The following is an 18,686-nucleotide window of genomic DNA, read 5'->3' on the forward strand; positions in this document are numbered from 1 at the left end:
GTGTGTTTTTTTGCATCTTTAAAGTTTTTTGTCTGCCAAAAACTGCAGTCGTCAGTCTGTACAACAAAAGCCAGCATTAAGGTTTTTGTAACAGCATCAGATGGATGCTGTAGTATTCAATACGCGCCGTAAGCAGAGCCAGCTGTATTATTTCTAACCAAACAATGGAAACGCGAAACGTATATAAATACTTTTGGTCATTTGTTGTAGGCATCAGTTTAAAATTTTTCTTGCAAACGGTTGGTGTTAGTACCAGAAATATTTTGCTTTGATTCAAGTGTTCAAAGGTTGTGCTGTTCTGTTTGTAGGTCGTTCGTTGGAAGTTTGCGGGAGTGTTAACGTGAATGCGAGTCCTTTTTATTTTTTGTCTGCAACATTTTTAACGGAATAATTGCAATATGAAGGTATTACAAAATAGTAAAAAATAAAAATGATTTTCAATAAAGCAAATGAACTGAAAAAAGCAAATCCTTATTGTTATTGAAAATGTAAAGGACAAGTGATTTTATGACAATTTTAAAAAATAATAATAATAATTGCGAGTATACGATGGCAATAATTGTGGGAGTTGAGAAACTAATGGAACATTTTTAATATACAACCAATATCTAATTGTGTTAAAACAAGTAAAAAAGTACCAGTCGGCTTTGCCGACAGAGGTATACCCTCAGCATGTGCATATTGAAACAATTTTTTCCCAAAATACGTATGTATTTAGGGGGTTTTAAAAAATTTGGCCGACAAAAATGTTGATTAGGATTAAAGATCAAAAGTTTTGCGGAGGAGATACTAAAAGGAATGGATCGACATTGACCGTTATGGAAGTGGATTTCCAGCCACAACATATGGTGTCATAAGGGGTTTTTACACTCTTCGGGCTGTTTGCTCAAGAAGTATGGACTTGCTATTTAATATCGTAATTGAGGCAGCGAATGCAAGTTGCTTCAACAAAAATCAAAGTGATTCAATATCAGGTCTTAAAGTGAACTTATCCGAAAATTTTGTGTGGGAGGTACCGGATGGAGTGGACAAATATAGTCCATATTTGAACCTGATCTATATCTGGTAGATATATAAGGATGTGTAAAGTATAGACCAATTCGGCCACTCCCTTCAAGAGTTACCGTACGAACAATTTTTCGAACATTTTTGAACTTTTGTGGGGAAGGTACCCGAAGGAGTGGACCGATATGGCTTATCTTCAAACTTAAACTATGTTTGGACAAAATATTACTAAGGCCATATTTTGGACCGAATCGGCAGATCCGTTCGAGAGTAATCTTGCGCTCCGGTGTCATAGGGGTTTTTCTGCAACTTTCATGCTATTTTCTCAGGAAGTATGGACTTGCCCCTGATGAAACTTGTACCGTCGTATGTAGGGCAGTGAATACAAGTTGCTAAAACAAAAATCAAAGCGATTCGAGAGATGGACCTAAACTGAACTTTTCCGAAATTTTGTGTGGGAGGTACCCGAAGGAGTGGACCTATTGAGACCATATTGTTACCTCATATTACTCTGGTAGAAAGTTTACGCTATACAAAGTATGGACCAAATCGGTCGCTCCCTTCAAGAGTTATCGTGCGCACAAACTTTCCGAACATTTTCGAACTTTTGTGGAGGTATCGGAAGGAGTGGACCGATGTAGCTCATCTTCGAACTTAAACTAAGTTTGGGCAAAATATTACAAAAGCCAAAATTTGAACCGAATCGGTTCATCCGTTCGAGAGTTATCGTGCGCTCCAGCCAGCAGGACAGACAGACAGACGGACGGACATGCGTCCAAATATACTTGGGGTCTAAAACCATTATTTCGATGAGGCACATTTTCATCGTATCAAAGTGTATATACCCTCCTTAGCCTAAAGGCTGAGGGTATAAAAAGATACAAACAAAATAGTGTGGAAGCGGGCAGCACTAAACCCCTACTCTTCCAAAAGTACTAAAAATATATTTCCACGAGTATTCCAAACTAAAGAGGAAAACTTCAAGTGATTGATATGAAAATTTACTGAATTCACGCTGAAGATACCTTAGGAGTTGAAAGGATATTCCAAAAAATCGTGTTCGTCAAGAAAAATCAGTTAAAATTTTTAAATGGCATCACTGATTAAAATTGGTATACAAAATAAATGTTGAAGTTCGAATGGGTAGAACATTCAACTCCTTCCAGTATGAGGCATATTTTTTACTTTTAACTAAACTCAGGTCAATTTTGCATAAAATGTAGCTAAAAAACTGTGCTGCTGTATGGGGACAATATCATAATGTGGACTTTTAGGTCAGCTGAGAACTCAAAATTCAATTTTGCAACCAATTCAGATGGCTAAAGGAAATGCATGTTGCAACTTGTTTCAGATGAAATATACTGGAAATATGCCTACAAATTCAAACATTACGAATTAGTCGTAAATTTTATGGTATTTAAGCCAAAACTGTATTTACGCTGTGGGAATCTGTAATTCAAAATTGATTGGAAATGTAAACATAGTCTACAAATAACGCATAAAAACGTGAACGAGTGCAAATTTCCTAAAAAATAATAATATATTTTTGGGAATTATGCCCAGAGATGGTTAGCGGACATAAGTCGCAAAATCACTTTTGGAGTTATGTCCAGATACCTGTGGGATACACCAAAACGGGGAGATACACTTTTTAAAATGATTTCATCAGAAGCATTTTTTACAACTTGAAATGAGTCAGAACAACAATTAATCGATTGAGAAAAGAAAATTAGTACGGTAGTGAAAGGTGGAGGACATGATGATATGTAAATCTTTATGAATATTGGACTAGATAAACCATGTTTTAGCATGGCATCCCTGTAAAATTTATAGGACTATATAGGATAATCTTAAGTATTACAAAATCAGTGATGATTTCAGAGAAGTACATCGTGTTTTTTTAACCGCCTACATGGATAAGGTCTCATTCTTTATTTTTCATTAATAAAATATTTTCAAAGGCAGAAGTCTGAAGCTTTAACATAATTGTTTAATACCTGCAGCCTTTAGCTTTATGTGGTTACATATACTTTGTTTTGAACCCCAAGTTTGGACGAAAGCCGTGCAGACAATAATGCTTGGTTTACATTCGGCGTCGTTTCGTGATTTCGAAGGCGTTTCGTGATTTCGCGCGGAATCAAGTAAAATTTATCATGATTTCGCATACAAAAATTATGAATCGTTTGCTTTTGAAAACAAAAAAGGACATGTTTATTAGGGCTTTATTCTTTTCAAGTTTAACAAAATACCACACTTATTAACAAATATTGTACTGCCTCTATAAGCGGTGTTTTAGTGTGCGGCATGTCGTTCGGACCTGGAGGAGGTTACATGTCAATGATATAAAGCCGTCTTTATGGGAAATAGTTTTTTTCTTATGAATAAATTTGTTCTTCAAAAATATATATCCCTAATATACATCGAACATAGAAATAAATACATAAAATGTCGTATGGAATTTGACACTAACACTACAACCCAGTTCAGTCAGCTGGGTATTGCTGCTACCTTTTCTTGTTCTACCATGTTATACACAGGAATTCATGATGCCTGTTCCAGCACCTACAAGAATCTAACATTTTTACTACAATATCAATTTTTCATTATGTTATCGAAAAAATAGAAACATTTTGTAGATTCTTGCAGTACTACGCGAAATAAAGCAGTAAATTTCTATATTGTCGTATATTTTTAACAACAAATTAAAATTGCAAAAATTTGTTTTGAAAATTCATGTTCGATCAGATGCACATATGCATCTACCTTGATTATTGTGATATGTTTGAAATCAACAAAAAATTAGTGTAAACAACGGGGTGTATTTCAGGATTTCGTGAAATCCAGTGGATTTCGGAGCATAGGTATAAACCAGCTATAAGAAAGTCCAGGCCGGATAGGGCTAGTAAGTCTGAGTGGCTGGTGCGCACGACAAATCTCGAACGGATCAACCGATGTGGTCCAAACTTTGAATCTAGTAATAGTTTATCTAAACTAAGCTTAAGCTCAAAGATGGGTCATATACTTCTGGACCTCATCAGAAAAGTTAAACATTTCCCGCTAAATATTACGCATGATAACTCTAGAAGGGTGCCACCGTGGTGCAATGGTATGCACACCCGCCTTGCACGCTGAAGGTCGTAGGTAGGTCCCATATCATTGAGCTAATATTAATCGGGGTGCACACATTGATATCAGAGAACTCTCCCTTGTCCCGTATGGGATGTTTGTGGAACAATTATTACTCTAGAAGGGAGTAATCGATTTAGTCCAAACTTTTCAGGTTCAAATATGGACTATGTCGGTCCACTCCTTTTAGTATCTCACACACAAAATATCAAAATTGTTCGCAAAAGTGCGATAGTTTTGATTGTTTTTGCAGCAGATTGCCCTCTCATCCCCTATTACGACGGTAAATCCTGAGATTATGACACAAAAGCTTGAAGAGAATTCACTCGAAAACTTAAATTTTTTTCAAACTACATCATGTTTAATTGTGCCCTATATTGGACAACACCTTCGGGTACTTGCCTCATAATAGTTCAACTTTTTCGCGGAATAACGGTACATTTAAAATTGATATTTTTAACAATGTTAACGATGACCTTTTTTTGGCTGTAAAATTGCGATAGACGTGTAAATTCTGTGAACATATTATTGCGGAATCTTTTGTATTTTTGACATACCGTAATACCCTAGACAGACGGCAGCGTTAATTTGCATTAACTGCCTTAATTCAAATTAATTCGTGCATTATCCACATTCTTAATGCACAAAATCAAAGGAAATTTAAACTGAATTTAGGTATTTCAATATGGCAATGCTGTAAAAGAGAGCCCATATTCATGTAGGAGAGAGAGAGAGCATATTAATGCTCTGAGACACAATTTGCATTGAAAATCAAATTTCCATGTTTAAGAAAATAAAAAAGGAAAACAAATCAGAAATTTTCGAGTTTCTTTCAAATAAGTAGTGGTCTTTTTCGAATAGAATAGCAGCTAATCGTTTTTCAAGCCTTCTAACAAATCTCTTTTTAAAATTTTTATTTTCACAACAATTTGCATTACCCAACATACCAATTCTATCGAAAATTATATCTTCTACAAATGTTTTTTAAAATTTTGCAATATTTTTATAATATTAAAAAGTCTCAAAAATATCGCGAATAAATTAAATTTATTTTTGCATTATCGTGGTGAAAAATGCAATGGTAGAAAGTATATTTGTTTCGCATATTTTGGCGAACTTTTGTAAAACTTTATGAAATAGTCTGCTGGGTACAAAAAAAAACACAAACAGCTGTTTCATAAATGCAGAAACTATCGTCTGTCAGGGTAAAAAGTTAATTCAAATTAAGGAATTTTTAATGCAAATTAACTCTGCCGCCTGTCTAGGGTATAATAAATTCTTCAATTAAAATAGAGGTTTAGTATGGAAATTAGTCGAGTTTAGCTCTGATTCTTTTTTCAGTTTTTCATGTATCTTGTCTAGAATAATGTCTTAAATTTTTACCTGCGAATTCCTGCGACTTTTAGTTTTATAGCAATTTTTAGAAAATATGCCAATTAGGGAAGGAAGTTTTTTTTTTTAAGTTTGGTTCAAATAAAACTACGATTATGGGAAACATTTTGATAAATAGAATCAGATTTCACTTGAAATTGATCAAGGCATAGCAAATAAGAAATTACAAAATGAAAAAGTCCGTCCTACGGTTCCCACGATATGGGTCGAAGTAGGAAAGTTAATGCAATGATGTGTCTCCAAAAATTAAATACAAGTTTTTATTACTAAAAATTGCAGAAGGGGTTCACTTTTATTTCCACCATAAACTACATATGTACATTCAAATCAGATTTCAGCTATTTCGGTCAGATGATGTTGGTGATGTTGGGGCTATATCAAAAAGTGGATCTGTACCGATAATTCTCTGTCAGAATATTTTTTACCCCCAACGAAGACTAAATGGCAAATTTCAGCCATTTAAGTTAGATAATGCGGCTAAAATCTTCAAAATTACCAAAATTGGGCGGCACCTTCCTATGGGAGCTATATCAAAAAGTGGACCTGTACCGACAACTATCTCTCGGAATATTTTATACCACCAATGAGGACCAAATGCCAAATTACAGCCATTTCAGTTGGATAATGCGGCTAAAATCATCAAAATTGAGAGGTATCGCCCTATGAGAGTTATACCAAAAAATATATAAAAATACAAATCGACCAAATATATCAATAAATGAAGTAAAATTGTCAATCTAAAGCTATTCTTATCATAATTATGGATAAACATAGAATAAAACATCGATTTTTATTGTCTGCACGCTAGATCTGCATTTTTTCCCACTGTACTACGGTTGCCAACTAAAAATGCTGGTATTGTGACAACCAGAAATATCAAAAAAATTAGCCCCAAAATTAGGTACAGTTCCAAGATGGACTATTTAGGTGTATTCCTTCAGGGGTTTCACCCGCAAAAGTTTTTTACTTGTAAGCTTTATACCAGTTTAAGGGCATCTCTCGGATAGTGTTAAATTTCAATAGTAGTGTTATGAATACAGCATTTTAATTTTTTTGCTAGGGGCACACCGCTCGGCCCTTAAGTTGCTTGTAGGTGTTGTGGTATTTGTTAAAACGCTATAATTTTTTTCCATACTTCTCTCGGTAATGGGTCCATCTCGAATTGTTGAATATGGTCGGGCCTTCTCAGTATCAGACTAAGGATGATAGTAATAGAGGCTAGGAAAACCACGCATGTTACTTGCAAAGCATCGATTTGTTGGATTTTACTCACGAGTGAAAATATTCGCGTGGAAGTACTCGAAGAGTAAGAGTAATACAAGAAGATTACTCACACGTCCCTTACAATACATTCTTTTGTTCTCTTTTTGGCTTTTGTACACGTACGTGGTGGATACACACGACCATACAAACGGTGGAAAATACATTTATCATTCAATCCCACGGCAGCGGGTTCTTTCGTACCGGATTGACCCGAAAACATAGTGTTTCGGCCGCCGGCTGCCAACCCAGCATCAAACCTATGCTTCTACGTAGGTTTCATGCTGCTAAAAGAAAACAACAACAAATTGATTTCTAGACAAGACACTAGGGTGACTTGATAAAGAAAAATACTTCATATCTACACATTTGTAAAAATGTTTGTATAAATAGAAGGTATCAAAATCAGCCTTTGTCTTCTAGCCATCAATTAACATTCAAAATACCCCTGACGAGCTTTGGCAACCACCAAGCGAAACGGTCCGTAGGGTAATTGGTTGAATGTGTGTTGTGGTATAACGCTAGAATTCATTTTTCAATACAAAAACTCCTTAGGCCATGTTAGCTCGATTAATCCATAATTAATAAACTTTCATAAATAATTGGCCTTCGTCCTAAAAAGACAATAATAAAAATAAAAATTCACAGCAGAGCCCGGCTGCCCCGGCTGAGGTTTGAACCTGGGTCCTCTCCAACAAATAGACAATGTTGTCGAGGTCCTAGCGCTCTAGGCCACAGCCAATCTATCATCATAACTACTGAAAAAGTAGGCATTGCAATTCATAAAGGAAAACCCCCTTTGATTGTACGTGTGTATGTATTGAGAAATTGATTTCTAGACAAGACACTAGGGTGACTTGATAAAGAAAAATACTTCATATCTACACATTTGTAAAAATGTTTGTATAAATAGAAGGTATCAAAATCAGCCTTTGTCTTCTAGCCATCAATTAACATTCAAAATACCCCTGACGAGCTTTGGCAACCACCAAGCGAAACGGTCCGTAGGGTAATTGGTTGAATGTGTGTTGTGGTATAACGCTAGAATTCATTTTTCAATACAAAAACTCCTTAGGCCATGTTAGCTCGATTAATCCATAATTAATAAACTTTCATAAATAATTGGCCTTCGTCCTAAAAAGACAATAATAAAAACAACATTTATCGTTTGACTCGCTTTCGCTCTTAGAGTAAACTCTTACTCTATTTCTAACATGTTGACTCCCACTCTTATTTCCTTGTAAAACTCGTACTCTTCAAATACTACCACTCGGGAGTGGTATGCAGAAATAGAATAAGTTCGATTTATTTATCCACTCGCAGGAGTACTCCCTCTCGAATTCGAGTAGAGAGTGAAATTCTCTCGAATTCGCGTATTTCGTCGCTTTTACCAAAATTTAGAGTCTTCTATAACGTGTATATCAGTAAAAGGTAATATGATATCAAAACAAAACACATCTACTTGGAGTTTAAAACAAGAATTTTGTGTTAGTCAGTGCTCCCAAAACATCCGCGAAGAGACAAGGGAAACTTCTCTCATATTAATGAGTGCACGCCGATTCCTAATGATTCAATGATATGGGACCTACTTTTTTCACATGGGAAATGTAAGCCAATATTACACTGAAGCGATTTTCCACCGCCGAAAATTTTGACGTTCTGGTCGTAAATTTAACCGCAGACTTTCTGAGTGCAATGCGGACGAGCTTACCACTTAACACCACGGTGGCTGCTAAAACACAACTTTGTTATTTTTAGAATTAAAAAATATTTTTTTGCCCAAACAAATACTACACTCTAGAAGGCGTGGTACAATCCATGCCATTGTATGTTTCCAAGATATGGGTATCGGATGAGACTGTATCTTGTGTAAGCTTACGATGAACATCTGTGAAGTCTCATACGAATTTTTCAAGGTCTTGCAAACGGAATGACAACATTAAGGAACTGTTCATTTTATAATTGATGGTGTAAAATAGGCATTAGTTTATGCGGTTGCAATAAGTTACTGAAGCTTTGGGGGTAATGAGGTTATGGTTATATAAAGGCAACATACTGGAGTAATAACTGTTTCTCATTTTCGATTTCCTGTTTTTTGTTTTAAACATCCGTTTTTTCTTTCAGTTCTTTATTGCCATAGCATTATTTATTGCTGCAACACAAGCCAGTCCCGTTGAATACGGACACTATGGCCATGGAGCAATTTTAGCACATGCTCCAGTGCATGCTGTTCATGCAGTCCATGCGGAGCCGGTGGTATGTTTTAATTTAATTGTTTTTTGTTAATTGCATCTTTTCATATATTCCATAACAATTTCATTTTAGGCTTATCCCAAATACTCCTTCAATTACGGCATCAAAGATCCCCATACAGGTGACATAAAATCTCAGGCTGAAGAACGTGATGGTGATGTGGTCAAGGGTCACTATTCGTTGGTTGAACCAGATGGTTCAGTGCGTACCGTTAACTACAGTGCCGACGATCATAACGGGTTCAATGCAGTTGTTCATAAATCTGCACCGGCAGTACATGCAGCACCAGTTGTACATGCTCCCGCTCATGGTTATGGCCATGCCCCCTTGTTACATCATTATTAAAAGGAATCAACGAATAGCTGAACATTGTGTGAAAGTAGGATGATAATTTGTAAATTATGGGTGTTGGAAGAGAAATTAAAAAGGACATTGGATTGAATACATGAACTGGAATAATGTTTGACATAGGATTTTTTTCTTAAAGTTTTTTCTTAAACTAAAGATATGTATATAAGTTTTTTTTTTTTTGTTTTTGTAACTACAAATCAGCTGTCATATTTAGGATCACTTACAATATTTTGTTTATTATTTAGATTTAAGATATGAATTTATTTGTCTGTTAGTACAAGATTGAAACAAACATTCTGTTTCCTTTTCTCCGAACCTCTTATATGTATTTATTTCAATATTTCACTCGCTACAACTTTTTCTATACGTAACTCAGTTTGTGGAGAAATCACACGTTTTATTAGAACATTTCAATTTGCCACAATGTCCATTAGCAAAGCCAAACCACCGTCTACATTTTATTACGCTCAATACTCCTAGTCTGTCATAACTTTAATTTATTTTCACTTTTGTAAATAATTTATTTATTTTCTTTAACTGTCTAGTTAACTTTGTGATAGGAATTTGTGGCAATTGGATTCTAATACCGGACAAATGTTTGGCTTATTGCCTCTAGAAAGTCAAAAACAAAGGTTATGGAATTTGCATAATATTTATGCCTGGGTTTGTAATCTCATGGTGCCATTGAGGCAGAAGCCAACAAAGTTTCTCTAGCTGAGTTGCATTTCTTTTTTTCATCTGTAAATTTCTATCTTAGGATCAAAAACTCGTGCCGGTTACTGTGCATTATTACAACTAATTGCGAAATTTATCTCTTGTTTCACTTACGCGTTAGTTTAAGCTGCAAAATATTCCAATCCTTATCAGTTTTATTAGTTGTAAATAATAAAAATATTCCTTACTCTATTTTAAGCATCTTTGTTATCATAATTTTCATGGAATATATATACACCTGTGTATATTCAATTTTTACTTTTTCTGGCGTCTCTCTCTGTTTCTTATATTTAACATTATCACTCTCTCATTATGTTGTATATAATACGTGTATATATTAAAGGATTTACATCCTCCATGCATTTACAAGAAATAAACTGTTTTTGTTTAAACAAAATATGAAAAAGCAAATAAAAAAAGTTAATATATTAAAATCTTTGTGTTTTACTATGATATAAACCGTTTGGAAAATAAGAAAGAAGATATCAATGGTGTTTCCCAAAATAAATATACCCTCAGCCTACACGCAGAGAAAAAATATTTTTCGCTTTTGTTGGAACAATAATATCTATTTTTGTTCCAACAATTAATTTGTTTTGTTTAAGCATTGCAATTGCAAATCCAAAAATACCAAAGTTTGCTCCTAAAAACAAAAACAACTTGCAAAATTTCTCAATATTGTAAAAATGATTGACAATACCTATGGTAGGAACTATCATAATCTAGAATTTTTCAAAAACTATTGTCAGCCCAGAAAACCTGTTACTGAAATTTTTTATTTGATCGTATACACTTGACAAACACTACACATAGCCAGGTTTTGCCAGGTCTAGCTAAAAAGACAACAAATTGGATGAAGAAACATAACTACTCCATTGTGCTCATCCTCCAAGCACCTACCCCAACATAAGGAATACCACACACGCACAACAATTACGAAAAGAAAACACTAATTACGACCAAAAACACTTTTCAGATTGTGGTGTAACTCAACTACCAAAATACAAAGAAGAAACAAATAAAAACTAAAATTTCATGGTGTACACACACAGTAAAGAACAAAGATAAAATAAAAAACAAAGATAAGGGGAACTCATACAAACAAAACTCACCAAAATTATATATTTTTCACCGCGCCATCGAACACCTAGAGAACAGAATAAAACTGTCGAAGAAAAGAGAATAATATTGTTCAGTAGTCAAAAACTATTGTTGGATATGACAAAACAATTATTGTAATTAACAAAAACGATTGTTGGACTCACAATATAACATGCGGAATCTAACAATATCTTTACAATACATATTTTGCTCTTCGAATATAGTTTGATCAACCATATTTTTTTCTCTTCAAGAAAGTCATACAGTCTGATGGAGCCAAATATGAGATATCCTACACCACTACTACTGGGGGCATGTTTTGGTTTAAATTATATGGAAAACAAGTAAAAAATTATCAATCGGGTTTGCCGACAAAAATATACCCTCAGCCAGTCTGAAATTAGATTTTCTTTCGTGGACAAATCAAACACCGGCTACACAACCAAAATCCTTGTCGTTAATTGAATTAATCGAGTTAACATGACCCCTAAGGAGTTTTTATACCCTACACTATGTGGGGAGGGTATTATAAGTTGGTTTTGGCCAAAAAGTTTGTAACGCATCGAAATAATGGTCGTAGACTCATACTTATATATATCAAAATGAATGTCTCGACGAGCTGAGTCGATCTGGCTATGTGTGTCCGTCCGTCAGTCCGTCCGTCCGTCTGTCCGTCTGTCCATCTAAACCTTGTAATCACGCTACAGGTCGCAATTTTGATCGGATCGTCACGCAATTTTGGGTGTTGATGGGGTGATGGGGGGGGGGGGGGGGAGGGGAAGAAGCCTATTGATTTTGGTGATGGTCGGATATTTAGGGGTCGGAATGGGCAAAAAACTTATGTGGATAAAAAGACAACGTTTTTTTCCAAAGCGAATATCTCAGCTTCTGTATGGGGTATACCAAAAGCAAAACCTGACAATGAAAGTAGGAACTATCACCTTTCTAATGATGTAAAGTAGGTTCTTGTAGTTGATCAATCAACGAAGATATCACAATAGTCGCAAATAAACCCCAAATTTTCATGTTTGCGATTTTAGTTATAATGACGAATATCACAGATTTGGCTGGGGACTTTCCAAAAGCAAAGCCTGACTATGAAAGTAGAAGATTCCACCTTTACAATGATGCAAACTAGGTCGGCGTAGGTGACCAAATAGCGGAGATATCACAATAGTCTCTATTTCATCCCATTTTTCCATTTTTTTGGAAATCACGCTACAGGCCGCAATTTTGATCGGATCGTCACGAAATTTTGAGAGTTAATGGGGATCTCAAAGAGGAAGAAGCCTATTGATTTTGGTGAGGGTCGAACAATATTTAGGGGTCGGAATGGGCAAAAAACTTATTTGGATAAAGAGACAACGTTTTTTTCCAAAGCTAATATCTCAGCTTCTATAAGGGGTATACCAAAAGCAAAACCTGACAATGAAAGTAGAAAATATCACCTTTCTAACGATGTAAAGTAAGTTCTCGTGGATTATCAAACAACGAAGGTATCACAATAGTCGCAAATTAAACCCAAATTTTCATTTTTGCGATTTTAGTTATAACGACGAATATCACAGCTTTGGTTGGATACTTTCCAAAAGCAAAGGTTTACTATGAAAGTAGAAGATCCCATCCTTACAATGATGCAAACTAGGTTAGCGTAGGTGACCAAATAGCGGAGATATCACAATAGTCGGTAATTCATCCCATTTTTCCATTTTTTTGGAAATCACGCTACTGGGCGCAATTTTGATCGGATCGTCACGAAATTTCGAGGGTAAATGAGGGTCTCACAGAGGAAGAAGCCTTTATTTGGAGAAAAAGTGACGTGCTGACATGTTGCAAAATATTTTGATTTTGGTGTTTCTTTGGAAAAGCCGAAAAGTGAGTGTGATTCTCATTCATATGGGAATACTAGACACTTAAAGAGTTCGGTTTTTCGCTAAAAAAGGCATCATTTCAAAAACTGAGAAGCCAATTGATAATTCCCTTCGCCGGGATGAAATCATGATATTGGTAGCGATCAGTAAAATTTTGCAACACTGTCAGTTCGTTTTGAAAAACATTACTCTCTGTAATAGAGGGTAATAAATGAAGTTGAGCCAATGGGGGAATACTCCACTCAAACAATCGAGAATGAGATTGAACTTCAACAAAAAAAACAAAACAAACAAAAAGTCAATATATATAAAATATCACCTTTACAACAATGTAACTAGGGTTGTGTCGTTCCGGAACGAACTAGTTCAAAGGAACTACTCCACAAAAAGAACGACCGGTACTAGGTCCGACTATGCGGTTCAGCTAGTTCCTTTTGCTTCCTCGTTATTTTTCTCCCATTCTTTTTGCTCTTCTCTTTCAGTTAGTTCCATCAGTTCATTTAACATCAGTTGTCTCTCTCTCCCTGTCTTTTATTAGTGAATAAGAAATCTCATAGTGTCATTTCGTTTTTCATTTCTTACTAAACTGATCATTGCCGAATTAAAAAAAAAAACAATTGAAGTATTTTTAATTAGCAAAACGACTGTAAATTTGTTTTAAATATTTGTTATCTACCATGAACGAGTATGAGTGTGGGTATACATATAAAGGTTGGTACTAAAAGGAACTATGGAGCTAACTGAACGACCTAGTTCCTTTTGCGGAACGGAACGGAAAAGATCGAACCGCAAAAGGAACGAGATTGCCCAACTCTAAATGTAACGTAGGTTGTCGTAGGTGGTCTAACAACGAAGATATCGCAATAGTCGCTAATAAAACCCTACTTCTAATTTTTACGGATATCACACCTTCGGTTGGGGACCTTCCAAAAGCAAAGCCAGACTAAGAAAGTAGAAAATCCCATCTTTGAAATTATGCAAAGTAGGTTGGCGTAGGTAGTCAAATAATAGAGATATCGCAATAGTCGTTAATGCATCCTTTTTTTCCACTTTTTGTGCCATCACACTACAGGTCGGAATTTTGATCGGATCATCACGAAATTTTCTCACAGAGATACAAGCCTATTGATGTTGGTGATGTCGACAGTAGTCAAATATAAAATTAAATATTAATTATTTTGGCTCAGTTCGCCTTAAGTCATTTGGTATAAAAGCCAGATAGGTGAAAACGTTCGTATCTCCATAAAAGAAATGTTTTCGAGTGAAAAGATTATTCACAGAGGTAGTGGTGTAGGGTATCGCATAGTCGGCCCCGTACCGACTATAGCCTTTTCTCACTTGTTAGTATTAATAAATTTAAAATACCGTTTGGTTTTTAGAGCTCTTTGGTCATTATTTCAAGAAGCATGGACTTACCCCCAAAATATGTAGGGAATTCTAATTGAAATCGGACACTTTTGCAAAAAGTGGTTTTTGATCTCCTTTATTATACCCTACACCCCTATGTGGGTTGGGTACTAAAAGTTGGTTTTGGCACAAAAGTTTTTAACGCATCGATTTTGATTTGATGTTGATTTTGGTGATGGTGATGGTCGCATAATATTCAAGGATCGGAATTGGCAAAAAACTTATTTGGAGAAAAAGTCAATATCTTATTAGAATGCGAAGGGGTATAACAATTGCCCAAAAAATCACCTTTACAACGATGAAATGGTGAAACAACGGAGATATTGCGATAGCCACTAATCAAACCTAACTTTTTATGAAAGTAGAAAGTAAAGTAAAGTAGTAGATGAAAATAGTAAAATCCCACCTTTACAATGATGCAAAGTAGGTTGGCGTAGGTGGTCAAACAACGGAAATATCACAATAGTCGGTAAGGCATCCCATATTTATTTTTTTTGTAATCGATAATATAGGATAAGATATTCTCTACATTGATGCAAAGTATGTTTGCGTAGGTGGTCAACAATGGAGATATCGCAAAAGTCGATAATGCATCTGATTTTTATTTTTTTTGTAATAGCCCTACAGGTCACAATTTTGATCGGATAATTACGAAAATTTGGAGATTCATGGGGTCCCAGAGAGGAAGAAGCCTATTGATTTTGGCAATGGCCAGATAATATTCAGTGGTCGGAATGGCCAAAAGTCTTATATGGAGAAAAATTCAAGGTTTTATTCTTATGTGAATATCTGCGCTTATAGTAGGGGTATTCCAAAAGGCAAAAAATAGAGTTATAATGACGCAAAAATATGTTGGCGTACATGCCGATAACATATCAGCGCAATGGCAAAGCATTGCCCACTCCATGCAAACAGCCGCAAAATCCATACTTGGATACCAGAGACCTCCACCAAGGAATCCATGGTATGATCAGGAGTGTCGTGCTGCCACCGAAGAGAAAAATGCGGCATATAGGGCTACTTGCAATCCGTAGCAACGCGTATCGCACGAGAGAGATACAGGGGGAAAAGGAGAGAGGAGAAACGTCTTTTCCGCAGGAAAAAGAGAGAGATGGAAAAGCGGGAGTGTGAAAAAATCGAGATGTACAGGAGCCAGAATGAAGTCCGAAAATTCTACCAAAGAGTCAAGCATCAAACAGATGGCTTTGGTACAGGCGCATCCTCCTGTAGAGACCAGCAAGGTAATTTGGTAACTGATACAGATAGTGTACTCAGGATATGGAAAGAACATTTTTCAAAACTGTTGATATCCAATAGCAGCGAAGACGACGAAGATACCACAGTCCCAATCCCAGAAGATGGTATTGAATGTATACCGCCCAGCCAAGATGAGGTAAAGACAGCAATAAATCGGCTGAAGAATAATAAGGCAGCAGGAGCCGATGGCTTACCAGCCGAGCTGTTCAAAACTGGAGGCGACACGCTGATAAGGTGTATTCATCAGCTAGTTAGCACCATCTGGCAGGAAGAACGAGTAACCGACGATTGGAACCTGAGTATCCTGTGCCCCGTCCACAAGAAGGGAGATAAGACTGTATGCTCTAACTACATAAGCCTACTCCCTATTGCCTACAAGATCGTGTCAGGGATATTGTGCGAACGACTAAAGCCTATGGTCAACGAGATAATTGGGCCATACCAATGCGGCTTTAGACCTGTCAAGTCCACCATTGACCAGATATTTACCCTGCGGCAAATCCTGGAGAAGACCCAAGAGATGCAGATCGACACCTACCACCTTTTTGTCGATTATAAAGCAGCCTTCGACAGCCCGCTGCGTTCAAAGGTATTCCAAGCCATGTCTGAATTTGGTATCCCCGCAAAGCTCATCCGGCTTTGCAAAATGACTTTAACTGACACGAGGTCCTCAGTTAAAATAGGAAAGAACCTCTCCGAAGAGTTTGGTACCAAAAGAGGTTTCAGACAAGGAGACAGCCTTTCGTGTGATCTCTTTAACATCCTGCTGGAAAAGGTTATACGAGAGGCAAACGTCAAAAGAAGTGGCACAATCTACACCAATAGTCACATGTTACTTGCTTATGCTGATGATATAGACATCATAGACCGATCAGTAAAAGAAGTAACTGATGCCTTTATGAAGGTCGAAGGAGAATCTGCTAAAGTGGGTCTGGCGGTAGACGGTGAGAAGACCAAGTTGATGGTGTCGACGCGCAATGCGTCCATTGAGCTCGGACCGACTGTGGAAGTTGGTTCCTATAATATTGAGGTAGTAAAAGACTTCGTCTACCTCGGCACCTCCGTAAACACAACAAACGACATCAGTTGTGAAATAAAAAGAAGAATTGTATTGGCCAACAGATGCTACTTTGGTTTAAGTAAGCAGTTTAAAAACAAAGCCACATCTCGTCAAACAAAAATAACGCTCTACAAAACACTGATACTACCCGTGCTGATGTATGGCTCCGAAGACTGGGTACTTGCGCAAGCAGACATGGCAGTGCTTGGTGTGTTTGAGAGAAAAATTCTTCGAAAGATCTACGGGCCAATCTGCGTTGACGGTGAATATCGACGTCGCATGAACCACGAGCTGTATCTGCTGTACAACGACATCAATATTGTTAAACGTATCGAGATGCAGCGATTGCGTTGGCTAGGCCATATCATAAGAATGAGCGATGATGACCCCGCTAAAAAGGTGTATAAACACGGACCGCTTGGCGGTGCACGGAGAATTGGCAGGCCAAGGAATAGATGGCGCAAACAAGTTGATGATGAGATGAAAAGGCGCGGTATTCCAGAAAGCGAAGCAACAAATTGAGGGAATTGGAGATCTTTTCTTAGTTCGGCCTATAGAACAAATGTTCTGTAATGGGCCAGCTAAGTAAGTAAGTAAGTACATGCCACTTTTACATTTATTTATTTGAATTGTACTGACGAATACCCCATCTTTGTTTGGTTGCGTTTCAACAAAAGTAACCTATATCAATGAATACATTCTGAGCAAAATTGGTCAAATTCTAGTGACGCAGAAAAAATCCGTAGATATCCCAATTTCCAATTTGTGGAATTTTATCTTCATGGCGGGTTTTTCTGTTGGACATATTTCAGAGGGAGAGGTTGATAATGAAACCAGAACATCTGAGTTTTAAATCAATACTTAAGGTGGCATTGATGGTGAAATATTAGCGTTATAGCGCCTTTTGCAATTTTGAAGTTTTTATTTTAATGACAAATACCTCTGTTTCTACTTGGTGTATGTCGACAGTAGTCAAATATAAAAATAATTAATAAATTATTTTGGTTCAATTAGCCCTAGTTATTTGGAAAAAAGGGAGGGTGGATAAATTTTATCTCCCAAAAATAAATGTTTACCAGTGAAAAACTTATGCATGGGGTAGTGGTGTAGGGTATCATATAGTCGACCCCGATCGGACTATAGCCTTTGCTCCTCAGCAAAACATTTCAGTATATTTCAAATTTTTTGACAAAGATATCGCGTCTTGAATAAGTGAAATTCTGTAAACACTATATGCAACGAAATACCTATAACTTTAATATTGGTCCAAATTGCACGACGGGTTTTGGTACAATTTTCCGATTTAATATTGAAAACCTTTTTTATCAGTGAATGAATTTCAATTTTCTTGAAATTTGTTGGTACTTAACTACGACTAATTGCAAAAATTTTAAGTCCTATTTGGTAGTGGGATTCGAATAATTACAATTTTTTCTTTTTTTTTTAATTTTTCAATACAAATTTTCCTTTATACCAGTGTGAAACATTTGTTTTTTTTAAACTTATATATGTTTTATTGTTTTTTAGGAATTTATGTAGCTTAAACATCATAACATACTTAATTTATGGATTTTGAAACTGATTCAGAAATTATTGTACCAGCATTAGTGAGAAATGTAAGCCTGCACTACACTGAGGGGATTTGCCAACGCCGAAAATGTTGATGTTCTGATCAAGGATTGAAACGCAGACTTTCCGGGTGCACTGCACCACGGTGTCTCCCTGTTGGTTAACGCATGATATTTTAGAGCCTTTCGACCATTATTTGTGGAAACATGGACTTGCTCACGAAACTCATTACGTCGCTGGAAACAGGATCTAAAGGAGTAGCTTCGGTAAAAATGTCAAAACAATCTTCGACCAGCCCTTAAACTTCACTTGAGCTTTTG

General features: G+C 36.3%; 1 protein-coding gene and 1 long non-coding RNA gene across 2 annotated transcripts in view; one reads left to right on the forward strand and one right to left on the reverse strand.

The window, feature by feature from the left end:
• Positions 1 to 18,686, reverse strand: part of LOC141404157 (uncharacterized) — a 162,426-nt gene that overhangs the window by 20,368 nt on the left and 123,372 nt on the right. The gene's annotated exons all lie outside the window — the stretch shown is intronic.
• LOC141404154 (cuticle protein 19-like) lies at positions 210 to 10,535 on the forward strand. Its single transcript, XM_073987484.1, has 3 exons — positions 210 to 404; positions 8,908 to 9,039; positions 9,109 to 10,535. The coding sequence occupies exons 1-3, from the start codon at positions 399 to 401 to the stop codon at positions 9,379 to 9,381; spliced, it is 411 nt and encodes a 136-aa protein (XP_073843585.1). The 5' UTR covers positions 210 to 398; the 3' UTR covers positions 9,382 to 10,535.

This window comes from Musca autumnalis, unplaced genomic scaffold (genome assembly GCF_047663935.1).
Source record: "Musca autumnalis isolate F117 unplaced genomic scaffold, ASM4766393v1 scaffold_4, whole genome shotgun sequence".
Lineage (NCBI taxonomy): Eukaryota > Metazoa > Arthropoda > Insecta > Diptera > Muscidae > Musca > Musca autumnalis.